The following is a 21,867-nucleotide window of genomic DNA, read 5'->3' as shown; positions in this document are numbered from 1 at the left end:
TTCCACATAGCCAAATTATGAAGCTGTGAAGAAATTTAAATCAGGTGAGACTCATAAAAACAGTTTTTATTCACACTGGTGTAAAATAACTTTGACGTCATTTGAGCTTTTATAGATTATGCTTTATTTTAAACTGAATCCATAGACAAATCTGTGTCAGCTGTGTTTGCCGTCTCCTGGCCCAGATAGGTTTGTGTTGTGTCTACTTAGGGGATGCCCCACATTCACCCTGCTCTTTGTTTCCAGAAAGACAAACAAATCAAAAAAGCAAAAATAATAGAAATGTTCTGGCATGTGGGCAACTTCATCCCACCAGTGCCTGATATATCCATATATATATATATGAAAATAGATGTTGCTTCTTTTTTAATGATGGAAAGTAAAAATACTGAAATAAATAATACATTCAGGTTTTATGATGTTCAGTTTCAGGCAGTGGTGGTTTAAAATAGAAATCCATTCACTACATCCTTCAGTATGAGTCACTGCTTCCAAAGCAGTGAATATAACAAAAGGTCATGTTAGGATGTGGAACAATGTTCTTTACAATCTACCTCCATGTACTTTTTATTAATTTTTTTTTTTACCAGTAAACATTCATTAATATTTTGGGGGAAAAAATGTAAAAAATTAAATTAAACAAAAACCTATCTTTTAAATTTTTGTGTCCTCTTTTACTGAAGACATAAAATGTCCCAGAAAATTAGGTCGGTATTCCAGTTTCATAACAGTAATACCTCACTGGCTTTATAAGGACAACACAGAATAAACAAAACAAAAAAAACAAAAAACTGATTTATGTATAATCTTCTGATTTTTATTCATAAAATATATGGGGAGGTTACATTCATGTGATACACAGACACATACATCTTTAAACATGATGGAGTACTTGGTACATGTATTGTAAAGAAAGCAGTTTCAATCTTGTTATTTAAGGAGTCAGAATATACTGTCGTTTTTTATAACACAGTGCACGTAATGGGGCGAAGTCCCATAAGGTACTGACAATACTACTCTGGATTTATTTTTAAACTGTCATTTATTGTCTATCCATATGGCAGCAAATATAGGTAATAAAAAAAATGCATAAAAATTAAAGAGTATACTCATGCTGTTACTAAATAACATCCATATTAAAAAGGGGGGTAAATACAAGAGACAAAGATTCTGATTTCCGAGTACAGCTAGTAAGTCACCCACAACAACTGCAACACTTAAAAAAAAACAGTTTTACTGTTTTCCCTCAGTGTTTTACTATTTCTCTACTGACAAAATAAATTGGTTAACTCATCATTTTTTGCTCAGACATGACAATTTTTGCTCAGACATGACAATTTTCTTCAGACCGTTAACCCTCAAAGCACAGCTTTTTACTCTGTGCGTGGTCCGGCAGGGTCACCCTGACACTTTTACGAGATTTTTTCAGTGTGGTTTCGGGAACTCACGGTGTTGTTTCCGGTAAAATTCTCTTAATTGTCTTCAAGCAAACTTTAACAACCCTGCTACTATTGTGAGCTAAATGCCACAATTACTGAATGCAAATCACACTTTACAAATTTAGATATTGAATCGACTGCATTATATTTTGATTCGGGATTTCAGCAATATTTCAGACTCAGTAATTATTAACACTTAATATTGACCAGCCTACATAAAAAGAAAATATTTTCAATGACCATTCTTTGTGAGTCTGTGTCCTCCTGCTGAAAAAAAGTAAAGGTTTTACAAAAATAACAAGCCTCCACTTTTTGGAATAACTACACTTAAGAAAATGTCAGTGAACTCTGGTAAATGTTTTCACTATTATACAATTGATCCAGTTGAAAATACAGGATTATCTAATATGAATTCATGAGTAAGTATTGTAGTTTGACATAACCACAGATAATAGGTGGTTATTGTGTTCATTTTGTCTGCGGAAACTCCCAAAATTTGAGTACAAGTCATTCTAGCTCACAAAGAAAGTGGGTTTACTTTAATTGGAATATAAAGTACCTTGCGATTGCATGACTGTACAGTATGCCGAATCACAAAATTTATAAAAGAAAAAACACTGATTTGAATAATTGGATGATATGAATAATGCATGGTCAAAATTTAAAAAATAATAATAATCAATAGAAAAAACAATATAAATTGAGTTTATGTAAACCTCCAACCTCAACAATAATTATGTAAATACACTTTTTTCCAGCCACCAGCAAACCAATGAACTGTGAAACAAAACAAAAAATCTGTTCTTATCAAATACAATTGAAAGAGGAAGAAAATCTATTCACCATGTTTAATGCAAATGCACTGCTTTATTAGAAGTACTGAAGTGAAACCCCTGGGCACTATCTTTTCCTAATTGTGAGGGTGGTCATATTTTATCTCATTGGTTTTACTCAAAAGATCTTACCCAGTTTTGAAGATGCTCCACTCTCTGTAGTGACCTGACATGGTGATCAGGTACTTTTCACTTTGACAGCACCTCTAGTTTCCATAATAGTAGCAAGTAAATGACAGGGGGAAGACAAAATCCACAAAACAAAAATACTGTTTCAAGTAATTTTTTGTCTCCTGTTGAAACAAATGAAAATAAATATATATATTTTTATCCAATAGGTTCAAATAAAAAACTAAAAATGTTTTTATTGTTTTTATGTGTCATGAATGTGAGAATGCTAGTGCTGCAATTGCACTAGGACTTAAGAGTTGCAACTGCTGGTGCACTTTCAACTAATAATGGCTGATAGTTTTAAACTATCAAAACTTTTCAATAAGACATTTTGATAAGGTTGATATTTGTAATCAGAGGCTTTGCAGATGGCACAAGTTTATCCAGGGTTTAACTGTGTAGCTATTTATCATCCCCAGTTTTATTGGAGAGAAAACTATTCTTTTCATTGTGACACTGCCTGCATGCAGTAAGTACTCCTGGCACCATGCAGCATTGCACTAGTAAAAACATCCAAATTGAGACACAGTAACACCTTGACAAGAAGTGACAAAAAGGTGTTATCTCTCCTAGAACACATCCCAACAGATGACATCAATTCATTCATCTCTATTGAATAAAACATTATTTATATATTTTATATCACTGTGACAATTTTTAAAATGACCTATATAACAATGAATACATTTGCTGAATGATGCAGATTAATTTTAGGAAATGTGTTTTACGACATGTCCCTCAGGAGTCTCCTCACTATATAATGCAATTCAAAGAGGTGTGATTTTTCTATGGGGATTGCATGCTTGGGACAGGTGTACAGAAAACAGTCAAGCAGGTCATTTCATTCTTGCTTATTCACAGTATTGATATGGTGTCAAAGGGACAAAGATTGATATACCATATAGGTCCAGTTTTTGGTCCGCTGTGGTCTGCAGTATTGGTCAAACAGACCTCCGCTGACCTTGCGCATGTGCCCTGTTGACAATATCCTGGTACATTTTGGACCTGAGAAATCGTGGGTAAGAGTCTTTCTCCATGAGGCTGTAGATTTTACCCTGGACTTCATTGAGACTGGCTGGAGTGGGATCTGACAGGCTCTGTTTGGTCTTCTCTCTTGTCCGGTAGTCAATGTTCACCTGACAGTATGAGATAAACGGATCGTTTACATCTGAATGTTAGGGAAGTAGCATTACGAATTAAAAAAAAAAAAAGTTTCCCAATACTGTCAGCAATAAAAGAAACAGAACAGTTGTCAATGTTTTGTGTGACCAGAAGCAACAAATTTTTTTTGCCGACCAGCTTATTTTTTTTTCTTTTCTGTCCAGTAAAAAATCACAATTCAGCTTCACACACACACTTCAAGCACACACATGTGAACTACAGTGACAGTTAGGTGTGGCACCATTATGTGACCATGGACCAAAACAAAACAAATCCATAGCTCAACTCTTCAGAAACTGCACTTCAACTTTCCATCCTCTTTTGATGTAATATTTCAAAAGTTCAATAAACTACCAGGTCACTAGCTATAAAAACATATTTGTTCAAAGTTTCCTATTACGATTTGAAAAAAACACTGACATTTCCTAAATACTGATATCAATGATAGCCAAGTTTATCTTTTTCAGCTTTTTATGTCAATAAACCTTGCACAGTAGGATTTTTTCTAAGCGTTTGTGCAATATTATGTAAACTGCTAGAAAAGTAGTATATTATTATTTAAGTGTTGCCAAATTTGTAAAGAAAATGCCTTAGTAAATTGAGCTGCAAAGCTGTACTTTTTGATCTTGCACTAAAGACTCCTGTAATGCTCCTCATATAACAACCATTAGGATTAAAGTCAGCACACTTTTTTTACCATCAAAGTAAAACATAATGCTCAAGTTCAAAGGTTGCCAGGTTAACATTTCTGAAATATAACTTTGTCTTGGCCGAAGGAAGATGTTTGTAATACAGCTTTAATGTTCTATCTATGAACATCAAAATACAGATATAACACACCTCTCTTGGTGACTGAACTTCAATGAATTCCTTGAATATCTTGCTTGCTTTTGACACAAGTTTGGTTGAGCTCTTGATTTTTTTGTACTCCTCACAGGCCATCCAAAATTCAATGTTTTCATCACTGAATTCAGACTTGAGGAATGTTCGAAATGCAGCAAGCCCATCTGCACATAACAAATAACACAGACAGGACAAAATCATGTCATAAAATCTGTACAGTGATTAAACAAGATTTTAAAAAATGTCCAATTCCACATGTTTTCCTGCAGCTATGAACCATATTTTACCACAGTCACACCATACCACACCACATACATGTACAAATGCACGCACACAAGCCCACTTTCTCACTATTGTCTTTATTTCACTAGAAAACTGCAAGAAAGCAGGTGTTCATGCAACTTTTGAAGGGAACATTTTATCTTCCGGTGGGCAAACTTCACCCACTCTGAGTGATATTCAGCAGAAGTGGGAGAAACTTAAATACTCTGCATGACTCATTGTCTTAATTTTAAACTGTGGGTCAATTTGACCCTGAACAATATACGTCTCTTAAGTTCAATTATAAAGATCACCCATTGAACAAAAAGAATGAAAATGTTATATAAAAAAATGTACAAAAGATCAATTTCAAGAAAATTATTGTTTTGTTTTGTTATTGTTGGGATTTACAAAAAAAAGCAAATCCTATTTTTTATGTCCAAATGAGTGAATGAGTAATAAAAGAAACATAATTGTACAGATATTGATTGAAATGTTTAGTATTGGAATTAACAATCAGAAACAAAATGGTTTTGGAGGAATTTTCTGGTTTCTGACTCTACAGCACTGTTAAACACTCCATGGGTCAAACTGACACAGGAACATTATTGCTGTACCTCAGAAACAAACATCACAAGAGGGTAACCTTCAACTTGACTGCTGGGTCAAATTGACCCAATCAGTATCTATGTAAAAAGCAGGGTGGGTTGCAAATGTGTAAAATGAATACATTTTCAATTTATATGTAGATTATATGTAGTTTCATGCAAAAAAATATACTTCTATTTTCTAAACTTTAAACTTGCATCATAACAGGAGTGTGAAGAGGTGGCTTTCCTGTGAGCCATAAAATGTGTTGTTTTTAGATATTTTTTGACTGTATTTTTTTGTAAGAAGTTGGTCGTGTTTTAATTGTTAAAGCAGAAACAACAACAACAACAACAACAAAAAAAAAACATGTTTTGATGTTTTAAATTAGCTTTGTGACCAATTAATGTTCTCACAAGTGATGATGACAGAAGAAGAGCATGTTTTTCTACAAGCTTGTCTCATGCTGATCTTTAATTTCCACCCTGCTCATTTCTGATGTTTGTTTGACAAAGCTAGTAAGCACAAAAAGGGCTGTTTTGCTAATTATACAGTAATGCAAATGGGCATAGAAGGATAACAAGAAACACAGTGTGGTCTACTACCTAAAGTTTGACATGTGTTGTGTCAAAAAATCATGTTTCTTCTTAAATTAAGGTGACCCAACATTATATGTAAGAGTCATATTTTTAAATTAAACAAAGTGCCAAAAGTGCCAAAAGTGTACAACACAAATAGACAGGAACAGTTTATGGCTGGCAATTTCCTGTCCTGAAAGTGAAGCTCATTATATGAGTTTGTGATCAAACATCCAAAAATGCTCATTTGTGTAAAATCAACAGCTTGCTCTGTGTGCAGCAGTTTACTCAGAAATGTTGTCAAATTGTTACTATTGCAGTTTACAACCTAATTCTCCTGTCTGATTTTCATGTGTTCAGTAATATATTTCAAACAACAAAATAATAGTTAAATATTTCATTTCGCCACCCTAAGCCAAAGTGGCCAAGTTATTTCAGGTAAAATGTTTTTTTGTTAGCTAAGCATTGCATAAGAACATGTTCTGATTATTTTAAAGGTTAGATTGTGGACCGCTGATTTCACAGCTGAAGGCAGCTGAGCAGCACAAAGGGACTAGAACAGATAGTCAAGTTGACATAAGGACAGATGGAGAATGAGCTAAGATAGGAATCCATAGCTCATTAGAAACAGTTTGTGGGTTTCTTATTGAATTTCCAAGGAAGATATTTGGTCAATTTCATAAAATTACTTTAATGAAATTGTTTGTTTAATTTCAACAATAAATTAATATCTATTAAGGCTCTCTTCTCATTAATATTAATTTACACAATGTCTGTGAAAATAAGTCTTTATTCATACAGGAAACACAATGATAGTGCTTAAAAAATTATAAAATGTTTATTACTATTGATTTATTACATTGTAACAGATTGAGCTAAGGTCTCTGATCATTTCCTTTTTCATTAGTCAGTTCAGCTGATTTCACGTCATGCATGCGACGTCACATTGCTTGTTAACTGAGAATAAACTCACGACCTGTCAGTACAGAAAAAACTGAGATGATAAGTCTGTCCCAATTTGTGCTTGGTCCAATGGGGAAGGTCAGTGACAAGTATGTGACTCATTATTGAGTTAGGAGCCCTGACAACATAGAAATAAGACTCTTACATAAGAAGAGCTGGAAAGGGGGACAACTGGAGTTAACTCATGTCAGGAGTAAACCTCATTTACAAAGAAAAGGAAGGTATATTAAGTTGGCCTTAGTATTGTTATTTTTTTTACTTTATATTTAACTTTCTTATAAGGTCAGAAATGATTTTTATAAAAAGTAATTAACAGAAACTTACATTTGTGGGCAAGAAGGTGATCAAATGATTCAGACCATCGAACAACTTCGTCTGTTGATAGTCTGAAGGAGAAAAAGCCAAAGAGAACAGACTCATTCATATGGTAACAAGCCATTATGCTTTGATTGATTTTTTTGAACCAAACATGGGTCTTGACATTTTGATAGGGATTATTACGTGATCTATATGCTGCTCTAAATGAATCGTCCTCTAGATAGTGAAAGACAAAAACCACAATATATTGCAGTGAAGTTTGTAGTTGCAATATGGCTGTCATAAATACTCCTGAAACCATATAAAATTTTATATATAAACTTTTGCAAGGGCTTTATCTGTTGAAATATGTTACTTGGAACGGACAACTTAAAAGAATTTATTATGCAATTTGTTGGCCTAAAAAATGAGTATTCTACTCTAAAGATCAAACTGACATCGCAAAAAGATATATGTTTAAGCGGAATGTTTTTTTCTTCATTGGCCTGTAAAAATACTTGACAAGAAAATGCTGTTTTTGAGGAGTGGACTCACTTCAGACATCTTGCTGTGGTCTCATGAGCAGGAGGCAGGAACTCCGAGAAGTCACTGTAGGAGTCCGATTTTTTGGAAAGACAGCCTAATCTGGTCTTCATGGTGATAAACCTGGAGATAAAACATGTGGGTGGTTCACAAATGACATGGAACATGGTATTTCCAGTTTCCTCAAACTTCTAAGATATTCTATAGGAAGCATTCAAAGTCATGGCATCTCTATATCTAGGAATTCCCAAATAGTTTGACTGTTAAAAAAAGTTATTATTTTTCTTTCCAATTTTGTCATTTACAAAATATGAAATGTTGATGGCAACATCTACAGCCAATTTAACCAAATGAGGGAATAAACATAACAGTTAAAAACATTTTTTATACTAGCTGAAATAATTAATGGAATTTAATTAATACGCAATTTACCTTTGTGTATAACATTTTATGAAACTAGCCTTTGGTGTGTGGACCATTTAAAAGAAACCATTATTGAATAAATGAAATAAAAAAGCTATTCCCTCATTCCACCTGAGCTATAAATACACAAAAATAAACCATACCCCCTTTTCCCTATAACAGTCTGCCTCAACTCATTTGTACACTGCTGCTGTCTTATTCTGTTTGTCAGTGTTCTGCCTGTGGGACACATGAGTCACAACAGATGGGGCATGACTATAAAGATGCTGTATCACAAGCCACAAACATCCTTTAACACTAGGGTTATTTTAAACAAAACAAGACAAAAGTCCCTTTTTTTGCATTTTATTGTACTAGTTAATATTTTCCAATTTCATCCTCATGAACTAAACTATGTTGATCTATGTGTACATTAAAGTCTCACCATATGTTTTTTGACTGCTTATCAAGGATATGAATGTCAGATGCACATAAATTTAAAAAAGACAATCTGAACATTTTAAAAATGTGTATTCATTTTCAACAAATGGTATTTTAGTGCTTTCACAAACAGGGTTGCTGTAAAGCTGATCAGGTTTATTTGTTTTTGCAGTCAAAAGATGTGTACTCAGAGAGATAGGAGGGAGGGCGGGCAAATTAACAGTTTAGTACATTGTGTGAATAGAAAAAGAACATCAGGGGAGGCTTAAAACAAAAAAAATATGCTAAGCTTGGGAAGAAATTATTGTTCAACCAAGACTGTGCTGTCAAATAAGAGTCCATGCATGCACCCAGCAGAGCAAAGAGTTTACTAAATGATCAATTAATTTGTAGTCTGACGTATGTTTTTTCTATAGGTAATAACAATGATTTAATACCTATACCTATTTAATACCTATGATGTTTTACAAAGTGGTAATGGAAACTTTACAGTCTCTAGAAATTGCTAAGAAACAGTAACTCCAAGCTACAATTTTGTGTGTGTCAATAATTTGACAATCAAAGCTTAGATATTTGCTGAATCAATGCTAAATTCAAATTTAGCTAAATGTATTAGACATATTTTGTACATTTGCTCACTAAAAAGCATGGGAACTATTGAGTGCATGTCTAAATTACAATCATGAGAAAAAAAAATGTATATTTTGGTTAGGTGTATTAGATCCACAAAAATTCTCAAAGCAAAAACAGGGGCAATCCTATTTTGCACAATGAAAAATATCTACAAATTCAGAAAATGTTTGAAATTTTTTTGTTGACAGATTGTAACATATTTTTAGAGGATAAACATTTTATTTAAAAAAAGATAGTTAAAGCAATTTTCAGAGATTAACACCAATGGTGGCAATTGGTATCTTCGTGTCACTATTAGATTGAAATCACCTTTTTCTATCTGAATTACTACATCTGCCTATGATTCTTCCTGTTTTCATATTTTCAAGATATTTTTGTGTGAAGAGAGTGTTCTCATTATAGGAAGTCATCTGTGCCTTTTATAGTAGATTAATGCCAAAACTAAACTGTATATGTGTTTTGCTTTATCCCTCCATGCATACATCTTACCAAATACAAAAAAGTATTTTATATGCAGTTTATATGAAGTATAACGCTGCTGCAGAAAAAAAAAAATGAAACGATGGACTACTTTGAAGATTGGAACGTAAATTGGGAACATTGCATCAAATGTACAGTTCATTACTCAGCTAAAAGCCTTTTACTGAAACTAATGGGCTACACCAACCACATAAATTCCAAAGCTTTTAAAAATATCACTTCATGTTCCCCACTCACTCATGAAAGAATGTTTTAATATACTTGGACATTTGACAAAACATGTGCATTTGCCTTCAGACAGGAACAACTGTACGTCAGGTTTTGGTAGTAGCTAACATGAATTATTTGTCACCCTACTTTGTGGTCAGAATAACAGAGAGGCGTAAATATATTTGCAAAAAGAACCTTAGTTTGCGTCACTAAGAGTTAACCCCCTTCTATGTTGTACTGTTTTCCAAACTTTCCCTAACCTATTGCATGTAAATCTCACAACACTCAAACCACCTGAATTTTTTTTTAAATAAACCATAGCACTGATGCTGCCTGAGCCAGAAAAACCCATGTTATATATAATTTTGTAATGGATAAAAAAGATGCAAAGAACGAGAAAAGCAGGTTGCTTGCTCATCAAAATGTGTCATAACCTCAAGGCAGATTCACTTCACTGATAGTTATTTTCAGAGTGCTGCAAAAACAAAAGATAGTGAATAAGTATAAAAGAATAAACAAGTAACAAAATAAAAACACTAATGTATCGTGTCGTGTAAAGTGTTTTTGATCTGAAACACGATGTGGTGGAGAAAAAAAATAGTGCTAGGTATTCCTGTTAGAGATACAAAAGAAAGTGGCCATTATTAATTTAGAAGCGATTAATTTAATGTCGACATGGTACAATTCTCTGAAATTCTCAGTTTTGCTAACCTGAATGAAAATTACTTTTGTCACACCATTACAGTTTAAACATTTAATATTCCAGACATAAATAATATTGTGATCTAAAATATTTTGATATATAGATCTACCTAATAATTAGGCAATAAACTAAGTAAAGTCCTATAAGAAACTTTTGCCTGTTTTGATAAATCTTTTTTCCATGGCATAACAGTGTATATTTTCAAGATTGAAAATGTTGCACAAAACCCAAATTCCCCTTGAAGAACTTTCCATCGGCCATATAATCAACAGACAGCAGCAACAAGTTGGGGAAGGACAGAACACTACTATTATTCACTAAAGTGCCATGTTTTCCAGCATGTCTTTGAAAGAAGTCTAAATTACTGGAATGTTATAATGGAAATTTTTGTAGGTTGAACATTTAAAAAAATGATAATAATAAAATCCGTATCTTGTTTCCAATAAATGGCCTAGAATGACTGTGAGCACATCTGGAAAATCATTCAAATAAAATGATTGGTTCCACTAAAATTATGAATCCCATGTTAAAGCATATTATATGACATTACATGCTTTTTTTAGTGGACAAGGGTAGTCACAATACAGTTCATGCAGTTTAATATTTTTTATGTTTGTTAATCTCTCAATATCATGCGTTTCCTCTGCCTATTTTCTTGGCTTGTCTGTGTGCTACAAAAATCAGGCTCCATGGTTCCTGAGTGTGCTGTATGCTGCAGACACGTGCTACTGAGCTATTTATAAAAATCCCTGACATATCCATGTAGTCAGGAGGAAACAGTGCATGTTCTATTCAACCATGCAGTAAGGCCGACTCCTGGAGGAAAAAGTACATCTAAAAACAGCTCCAGCATTCTAATGTCTCAGACAAGAATTGTCTCAGACAAGAATTTCTTGTGAATGTCTGATATGTTGATATGATATCTTATATGTTGACCAATAAAAGCATTGGTCAACATTGCCTTGTCCTCTAGTTTCTTTGTATGCCCAATGAGTATAAATTGTGACATGAAAATCCATGTGTGTGTTTTAACATCTCTCAACTTGTAAAGTGCATTTCTCCATCAAGTACTTGTGAGGACCCAGTGCCTATGAAAAGTGATGTTTTTGTGTTGGGGGGCAGGTGTAGAGAAAAGGTGTGAATTGAGTTTTAGTTGGTTTGGGGTTAGGCATATACTGGCAATAGTTAGGTCATTGAAATTATTTAAAAAATGAAGTAAATGCAGAGTTCTTGTGTAGACAGGAAGACATACGTATGTGCATGTCTATGTAAGTTGGATATTGCTTGACTCAATGCAATACAGGTTTTTAGATCTCATCCCTGTTTTCGTTTTTTAAATGCTAATGAGAGATGTCCTCAAGTTCTGTTCAGTGGATGTGTATTTTTAGCTGGTATTTTGTTAAGAGTTCTCAACAAATTCCCTCTGAATTCATTAGTGTGACCTAATTTAAGAATATGCTAGTTTACTCTGCAAGTTCTACAGCTGAAACTATTTCATATCCAACAAAATATATCTTCCCTCTGCAGTACAAAAGTAAGATTTATACCACAGACACAAAAGATCATAAAGTATGTAAGGATGCTTGAGTGCAAGAATTCTCAGTTTTGTTGGTTCCCAGGCAAAAGGGTCTGGTAAAAAAAAAAGTGAAACAGACATGATAGAATGATTGCTACCAAAGTGGCTCCATTAGTATTTGTACTATCAGAGTATGATCAGGGGAAATAGAGTATGATCTATTTGTTGCAACTACTCTTGGATTGTTATTGATATCCACTCAAGAAACAAGTAGAACATAAGTTTTTGTCTACCTGTCTGTCATAAGCACAGCTGAAAAGGGTATGCATTTATTGATTGGTGGTTTATTTTGAAAGCCTGTATTTTTATAGAGAGTATTGTTTTTCCGCTCTTTGTTTGGATTCATTCTAGAATGCTCCAGGGCACTAGGTGTTCCCTGACAGTGTTAGCTAATCACTGTTCTGCCACATACGGACATCCTCCTGAAAGATTCAAATGTAACTGAAGTGACTTGTTTGATCACTGATGAAAACCCACAGAACTGGGAAGTCTTTCCACATTGTGTAAAAACAACAGCCTTCAACAGTAAAAATAAAGTGATGATTATAGACAGGAGGGGTCTCATCAGAAAGCAGGGATAGAAAAAAAAAACAAAACAAAAACGGAGTGTATTTTATTTTAAATTATGCAATATAAAATTTAAAGATGAGCCATGTTTGGTGGTCAAAAAAGATTAGAAAAAGCTTAAAATAAGTGTTTTTCACACTCAACATTATATTTCGGAATTAAAAATAGAAAAAAAAAGATTATTCAAATGGTACAAGTTTTTCTTGTATGGGTTAAATACAAAGTATCCATCAGAAAATTAAATATCACAAAATCAAATATCTGACTACAAATTCCATTTTTTCCCATTTTCCTACTTCCTACTTTCCTCTGTCAAAGATGTGCCCCACATCTTGCCCAATCACTACTGGGGCTAGTTTTGTTGTATTTTTCTTTTGGCATTTCTGTATTATTTTATTTGGCTTGTTTTTACCTTTTTGCTATCCTTCCACAGAAAGTGGAAATTGCTCACCTGATTTGCATTAAATCATTTACTTCCTCAGCTAATATACTCTAATGTTCTATTGCAGCATTGTGATTTAAAAATATTTTCCTCAAGTCAGCTAGATAGGCTTCTAGTTTTGTGTGTTCTTGTTTGATTTATAGATTGTGTTTCAGTATTGTCATAGTTCCTGTTTTATTAAATTAATTTCTTTTTATATGGTAGCTTCCTGGGAGGTGCCTTTGTTTCATGATTTGCATCTCATCCAGATTTTGTGGCAATTCTCCAACCATCCTAATGTCAATGTTCTTGCTTTAGATCCCATAGCTTACTACTTCATCTTCACCGTTACAAATACCATCGCATCTACAAATCCAATAAATTAAGAGTGTGAAGACAGTTATACAGACCAATTCAATTTATCTTCCAATCCATCATCCAAACTTGTTTTATGTTAATTGTTAACCTATTGCTTGATAAAGGTGAGGAATTCTTTATAATCTGTGATATGTGTGATTGTGTTTGATATACATCTATAATAAAATATAATAAAAGAAAACTGAGGATTGTTGTCCATTTGTTTGGGTATGAGTTTGTTGCATAAAATAGGGATGACATTTTTCTTAACTACAGCTTTCCACATCATCAGATATTAACCGTCATCTTTACATGTATTAATTAATCACTTGTTAGGCTTGAAAATTAACTCAGCTATTCAGGACCATGTGCCTCACTTTCCTGCTTTTGCATGTGATTCATATCTTTGGCTTCAGACATAATTAGCTTATTATTTTAACTACTGTGAATATAAAGAAATGCATGTGATAAATTCTTCTATCTTAAGTAACTTCCTTGTGAAAACATTTATAGGTCTTACATGAACAAAAGTAATGAAAAACTATCAATATATTAGGCAAATTAATGTCCTTTTGAGAAGTCTAGGGCTGCTGCACACATGGACAGAGACACATACAATACTACATTCAAAATAGCTCATAGTCTGTTAAATGTGGGATGCCAAATATAGGAAGGAGAGAATTTCACCTTAACCTTTCAAACTATTTTCTTCCCACAAGTGAGTTTCTGCTGTTTCCAGACTAATTAAGATGCAGGGTGACTCAGATGAGAGTGACTGAGCAGTAACTAGGCATTTATAAAACCTTGCCTGTTTCTTTCCTCCCTGCTGCAAAGATGTCAGTTTTTAGACTTGAGCCACAGCAGAACAACAGCAGCCTTGAACTTGTGTGTGTATAAATACAATAAGCTTGACAGCCCACAAAAAAATATGGATCTAACCATCTGTTGCCACCTTTAGTAACAACAGAATAGGAAACAGTCTGACTTTGAATTCATTTCCAGTATCATGGAAATTATCATGGAAATGATCATTCCTATTGCTTCATAAAGAACTTACAATTAATTTCCTTTGTGCATAATTAAAATTGTTGAGTTTATTAAGTGGTTCCCACCACTTCTTTGGTTTAATCTGTATAAATTCCCCACTTAAAAAGATAGTTTGTTTCAGAGGATTTTGCACTTGACTTCACTTAAGGATTAATAATGAATTATTTCTTTTCTCTGTTTTACTTTGAAAATTGTTGAGGTAAAAGTGTATGGCAGTATTCTCCTAGACTCACAGTTGTGACATATGTTTTTATATTTTAATTTGATAAAATGAATGTTTCTCTGTGATATCTTTTAGGCTTGGAATACTGCTTGTATACTTGTTGTTAAACATATCCACGACTCCATCTCTGACCTTCATATTGTGCTTCTTGGTTTTCATGATACTAATTGTTCACTTATGATACTAATTGTTCACTTATGTTCTCTACCAAATCCACATGTTCTTCACAGAGCATTTGCATTTAGATTTCTAATGAAATCATATATGTTCTCTATTTAATAATTATGTTACTTGTGGCATTTGTTAGCATTAAATGTTATTTATTGGTATCTTAATAAAGTGGGTCTAACTGCAACTGCACAATATAATTATCTTCTAAGCTTATAATATAAGTCCAAAGAATATATATAAGTGGCTGAAACAAAATTTGAGATGCAGGAATATTAAATGGGTACATCAAAATAATGCAAATAAAAGAGCTGCATTACACGGATCTTTTGTAATGCTAGGTGGTATAGCATAAGTCAGTATTTTTTATTTGCATACTTTTGAACTGCATAGAATGAGTAATATCTCAGCAATAAATATGTTGAAAGTGTTAAGATATATTATTTTTAACTCATGTTTTCTCTAACTCTTTTACCATTTGCAAAATACTGTAGGTTGCTGATTTTGTCTGTCATCTCATATTTTTTCCAGTGTCGTGTGATAATGTGCATTGTTGTTTATAGTAAACACAGTTCTGTTGTGTTAATGTCAGCTCTTAAAAGGCTTCAGGGAATACAAACAAATGTGATGCAAAAGACTTGGGGTGAGATATGAAGGAGGTTCTAATTCCCTTTTATTTTTGATACCTTGTTAACATGCCGTTTAGTTATTTTGTTGTTCGGTGAATGTATTAAAAATATCAATGTGAAAATGGCAGTTGTGATTGCTCGTAGGAAATAGAACTGCTGCTAAATATAGCGAGGGCAATGATGAACGGGAGATTAAATTGGTTTTGACATTGCTGGGAACCTTGCTGATGTGGTAACAAAACTGCACCTTTGCTGTTCTTTTTGTTAGTAAGGATGTTAAAGTAACGACAATGTTTATTATTATTATTATTATAATTATTATTAATAGTGCTAAGACTTTAAACAATGTTTAAAAAAACACCAGACATTTTGTCAGAAATGTTAAAATAGGGTATGCTGAAAGATTTTATGGTATTTTCTCACCATTAATCCTTTTCCTTTGACCACACCTAAACTCTTTGTCTATTCTAAAAGTCAACTTGGAATACAATCAATTGAGGGATTTCAATAAAAGTCTGATATCATTTCATCAAGTTCATTTGCAAAAAAGTTAACTCATCACATCTCACCACATCAATGTCACATCTCTGCTCCATTGGCCATTTCACTTTCTATGTATTTACTGTACATCAGCACAATCAGGCCTAGTTTAAAGTTTATACCACTAACTCAGCACATTTTTCTTTGGTGCTACCAATGTCATAGTGTTGGTCAACATGATTGAGATAGATAGATAGATAGATAGATAGATAGATAGGTAGGTAGGTAGGTAGGTAGGTAGGTAGGTAGGTAGGTAGGTAGGTAGGTAGGTAGGTAGGTAGGTAGGTAGGTAGGTAGGTAGGTAGGTAGGTAGGTAGGTAGGTAGGTAGGTAGGTAGGTAGGTAGGTAGGTAGGTAGGTAGGTAGGTAGGTAGATAGATAGATAGATAGATAGATAGATAGATAGATAGATAGATAGATAGATAGATAGATAGATAGATAGATAGATAGATAGATAGATAGATAGATAGATAGATAGATAGATAGATAGATAGATAGATAGATAGATAGATAGATAGATAGATAGATAGATAGATAGATAGATAGATAGATAGATAGATAGATAGATAGATAGATAGATAGATAGATAGATAGATTTTTATTTTATTTTATTTTTATTAGCTTTTTTTTATTTTTGTATTCTGCGCCTTTCTAAAGGCTCAGAATTTCTAAAGTACCACCATCAAATACAGCTTCAAAACCATTGCACTATTTCAGTGTATTCTTGGAAAACATTATGATATAGCAAAGTTGTGCCAGTGGTAAAAGAATATTGACCAGTCACCTGAATTTATTGTCTGCTGATAAGAAATGTCAATATTTAAAGCAGCTCCAAGTATTGTAATCTATTGGCAGAACATTCATTATGGATTCATTATGTTTTGTTGATAAGGTTTTGTTTTAGCAACCAGATGCCTGTTTCTATAATAGAGGTGGCCAATCTCGGTAATAAATGTTTGTAGCTTTGCTGTTGTGACTTGCTCCTTTTGGGAAAAAAGGTGAAATGCTTTGACATGAATAGGTTTTGTCTGTCCGTGGCTGGATCAGACTATCAATAGCACTGCCAAGACTGATGAGGGCCAGCCAATGTCTTGCCTTAACTGCTGGATAACATTTAGCTCCATGATAAAATTAGAACATGTCATTTGCTGTGGGCTAAATTTGAACATGATCTGATTTAACTGGACAGAATGGGTTTTTGCATGAGCTTGCTAAATTTAACCTTAGAGGAGGATTGGTTGGACAGCAGGGACTCGGTAGTGACAAATCACATTAATGTGTGATTATAATTGGCACAAAGAGAGACAGTTTAAGGTAAAGCTACATATATGTCTTAAAAATATTGAGGTCAGAACATATTACGGCACTTAATAAATTAATGCTCAGTAATTAGCAGAAAGAAAAAGTCACAGGTATGCAGTGTTTTTCCCAGTTAAATGGGTCTTTTGACAAAAGTGCTAAAATATGTTCTTATGTATGGCTTTGACAGTGCTACAAACTGAGGATAGGTCTCTTATCACTCATCCCGCCTTTAGCCATTTATGTAATCAGTTTGTGCCAGGGATTTATTTTAGATTGCAGACAGTGGATTTACTCCAAGGGCTGCCACTAAAAGCATTTCGCTTCTAGGGGATTTACTAAGTTTGTCATATTAATGTAAGCAGTACACAGTCATTTAATATTATGCTGCCAAGCTTATGGTGCAGTTGCTCATTTACATTAACCACTGCGTTTGGTTTGAAAATTGGAACAGACCCCAAATCACAGATTTCTTGTTAGATTAAGAAAACTGTCTGAATGACTGCTTTCTTACCCATCAATCATAGAAATAATTTTCTATTTTATTTTTGGCTTTCCACACTGATTGGTTTTGCCTATGAAGAGTTTTGACTTTTATTTTGCATAGGCATAACAGTCCAGTTCATTTATAAAGTAATAATAAAGAGCCTGCAGAGAAGATGACTTTCTTTCCCTGGAAAATCTTCAGGGGTGACACAAACAGAGACTTGCTTAAAAGTGAAGTTACAAATAAAAAATGTTTATCTGCACATCATTGATTATGAAGCAATTGAAAGAAGAATTAAAACAAAATGCTTATGCAACCACAATACATTAGGAAATCGTTTTTCAGGAATTTTGATACTGTTAGGATTATGAATTGCCTCTTTATTTTTAGATTTTCTTTGTTGTTAATGGGTTGGATGGGAGCTAAACGAGGGGACAGCAGTGAAATTGCATGCCAAAATAGGGCATTAATATCATTAACCTCATCCTCCTGGTTCACAGGGACACTCCCGGATTATCCCCTGCAAAATACTCAGCAAATGTACCAAATGTACACTGAAAATATTATACAGAGAGAAACTTTCATTAATTTATGACAAAATTCTATTTTAAGTATACAATTTCTAATACCAATTACAAATTACAACAATTGGCACAAATAATTTGAAAATCACCTTAAAAAGTAGCATAATAGATGCAACAGCACAATAATGAGAATAGTTTGAATAAGACTTAGATAAAGAGCCTTAGTTCAACATGCATAGGTTTTTATTAAGGGATTAGGATTTAAAGTAAAACATTTTCTAAACATGTCTAATGTTTTGGTCATTGATTTCAAGAAAACATTAAAATATGCAATCTTTAATTTGATCAAGTAGAATGACTTGCAAACCTCTCATATAAACTCCTCTAACTCCACAAAAAATATAAATTGTTTATCTGGTACCCAGACTAAAAACATATTGAATATATAAACTAAATTATGTTGTTCTTCAAGTAATACAGGCCTATCATAAATTATTTGTTATAACTTTAAGGAATTATTTTTTTCCCCAAATAGAAGTACTTAAATATTTTATTGTACGTCTCTTGACTCAATATCCTATTTACAAAAAGTAAACTGTCAATGAAACCTGTTTCAAACTTGTGTGTTTGAAACAGGCTCCACTTATACCAGATCAAGACTTAATCCAGAAAGAAGGTCTTGTGGTTAGAAATCTAGAAAACCAATTACACTAAAGCTCTGCAACCTAAATAATCAACTTTAAAGCTGATTATTATGAACCACTCTATTGAAAAATAGTCTCTGCTCACAATATTTGCTCCTCATCAATGTCCTCCTTACTCTTTTACACACCCAAATACCAGGCAAGGATTCTTGAGTCTATTTTAATTTGAACTACCATTTGGAAAGATAGAACAGTTTGTGACTGTTGTATTTTTTCTTGGCTATTTTGCCAAGAGAATTACATCAGAATATTTGGAGCACTACCAGGGATGGTAAGGACTTCACAAGTGCAGATCCACCACAGTGACATTGTGGACAATGAGATAGGTACCTGGGAATCCACCTGAACAATAAACACAACTGGTCTTATAACAGTGATAGTATGAGAGCAGTTTACCTGCTGAGCAGCTGAGGTCTTTGAGAATGCAGGGGATGCTCTTGAAGACCTTCTTTGATTCTGTGATGGTGTCAAACATTTTCTATAGTTTTGTATGTTAGAGCAGAAAGTTATCTCAGAAAGTGAGATAAGCTAAGGAAGGCTATGAGCAAATGGAGCTAAGATGCTTCATTAATCCAGTTCAGGTGGTGGAAAACTGGAAGACTACCTAAAATAGACTGATAATGTCTCCCACCCTATGCATTAAGCTGGTGCTGAACTGGAGAGCTCCTTCCATGACTGACTGTTACAGTCTAACTACACAAAGGAGCGAAATCAAAGATCCTTCCTCCCTCTGGCTGTTAGACTTTATAACCATTACTTCTCCCAACAAACTCAAGTGTTTACACACATGCTGGGATTTGTACAATTATTTGCATGGTTTTAACTTATTTTAAATAACATTTCTGCTGGCATTTGAAATGTTTGTACTGAAGCAGATAAAACAATAATGGCTTTCACTCATTGTTATTATTCCTGCAATATAATGAAAATAAGCATCAGCGCACTCTTTCTGGCATTTGTTTGTGGTCTTTATAAAGCTTTAATTAACTGTGTGGTACATGTTAATACAATTATGTAAAAATGAACCAGTCTTAATGTCACCCAGAAATATGCAAAATATATATTTTTAAATTGAGATAGCATAGTGCTGACATATGTGTAAATTAGGTCTACCTCCAGTCTTGATATAGAAATCAGGTACGTCCCTTCATGTGTAGAAAAGGCTACGTTTTAGATAATTTTAAGACCAAGTTGAATTATTCAAAATAAATGAATAATTCCATGTGTTTTGATTCTGCACATGTAAACTCTACAAGAAATAAGCATTTGGTTTTGTAATTCTGATAAATATACCCCTTAGGAATTTTGCGGATAAGGATGGATAAGGCAAGAATGACTGAACCATGTCGGTTCTATGGGGAGATTTAAAAACTCATTGCCTAGAGATGGCACTTGAATAGGCTTCAAAGCATGGCCCCATCTTTGTTTACCTCAATATTTATTAAACTGAAAGCCCACAGAGTTTTAGCATCAAGTGAGGAAAGTAGTGAGGTTTGAACTGATGATTAGGCAAAATATATATTTTTAAATTGAGATAGCATAGTGCTGACATATGTGTAAATTGTATTATGTATTAATCAGAAATCACATAATATACAATACAGAATTTTGATTATGTGGCATGCACAGAGTAAGATGGATGAAATGTAATTGTGGGATATCAATAATAAATGTCTGCCATGCATTTATTTGGTTCATATTTCAATGTTAGCAGCAAAGACAACAAATTACTTTATTAAGTGTTTTCCTGTGTGAAAAGTAAGCATGCATACTATGTAAAGATAAGCATGGTAATCACTCGTGAATTCTAAAGGTTAACCAAGCCTTAAACATTGCTCAGAGTTCAGTGTCAATAGAATAACTACATAACAGTGTCATACAATAAATTAACATGGATCATTTACCTTGAGCCTGATGTATGAGAGATCAGCTGCACTCTCTTCCCTTCCTGTTTTACCACTACCTATCTACCAATGTGCGTTTTGGCAGAACGCAGATTTCTGTCTAGCCAATGCTGTTATTTGTATGAAATTGTGTAGCTCAAGACTAAAGATATCTCGTGTTTCTGATGCCAGTGAGTGGGAGCTACATGCTGCACTCTCATTGGTGTGAAATCGAAGGGAGAAGAGAGAGAGTGCGGACAGGCGAGATGGATGGAGGCAAGGGGGGGTGAGTGTAGTCAGAGAGCGAAACAGTTTTGTTTGCTTGGGGAAATCTCCAAGGACAACCCTGAACACATCTGTGAGGAGGAGAAATGCCATTTGGTGATGCAGTGTTTGAAAAGGTGAAACATGTGAATATAAAGGGGGGTTGGGGATGGAGTAAATAGGTTGAATGTTTTTTCTTTAATGAAGATGATAATTCTACAGCATAAGCAATACATTTCTTTGACAAACATTTTCAAGTTTTTTAAATGTTTTATTCATGACTTATTTGCTTACCTACATTGATTTAAAAACAATTTGGAGATACACAAAAATCATTCCTGAACATAAATTTTATTTCTATAGCACATTTCAGCAGCAAGACATTTTAAAGGGCTTTACATTAAAAAAAAAACACAAAAACAAAGTTATGCAGCATAGAATCAACAATCAAAACATTGCATTAAGTGAAGTGCCATGGTCAAATTTGTAATTGACTATCTTTCAAATACAACTCTAAACAGGTGGATTTTATCTTTCAACTGTGGCTGGCAACTTTTTCATCTGCATTGTGTGCAGGGAAGAAGACTTTTTTTTTTTTTCTCTGCACACATTGCATGGATTATTGTGGTAAAT

General features: G+C 33.6%; 1 protein-coding gene across 2 annotated transcripts; it reads right to left on the bottom strand.

Annotated features, from left to right (window-relative positions):
• Positions 1-813: 813 nt before the first annotated feature.
• LOC129370726 (regulator of G-protein signaling 8-like) lies at positions 814-21,135 on the bottom strand. Of its 2 annotated transcripts, XM_055046906.1 has the most exons (6): positions 20,992-21,135; positions 19,484-19,543; positions 7,690-7,800; positions 7,162-7,223; positions 4,445-4,611; positions 814-3,579 (listed from the first exon to the last, which is right to left on the bottom strand). In XM_055046906.1, the coding sequence occupies exons 3-6, from the start codon at positions 7,788-7,790 to the stop codon at positions 3,385-3,387; spliced, it is 525 nt and encodes a 174-aa protein (XP_054902881.1). In that variant the 5' UTR covers positions 7,791-7,800; positions 19,484-19,543; positions 20,992-21,135; the 3' UTR covers positions 814-3,384. The 2 variants fall into 2 exon arrangements, with proteins under 2 accessions (XP_054902881.1, XP_054902874.1); XM_055046899.1 differs by lacking the exon at positions 19,484-19,543.
• Positions 21,136-21,867: the final 732 nt, after the last annotated feature.

The sequence above is a fragment of the Poeciliopsis prolifica genome, unplaced genomic scaffold (assembly GCF_027474105.1).
Source record: "Poeciliopsis prolifica strain line A6 unplaced genomic scaffold, Auburn_PproV2 SCAFFOLD002, whole genome shotgun sequence".
Classification (NCBI taxonomy): Eukaryota; Metazoa; Chordata; class Actinopteri; order Cyprinodontiformes; family Poeciliidae; genus Poeciliopsis; species Poeciliopsis prolifica.
Note: the sequence above shows the minus strand (reverse complement) of the source record. Positions and strands in the feature narration are given on the sequence as shown.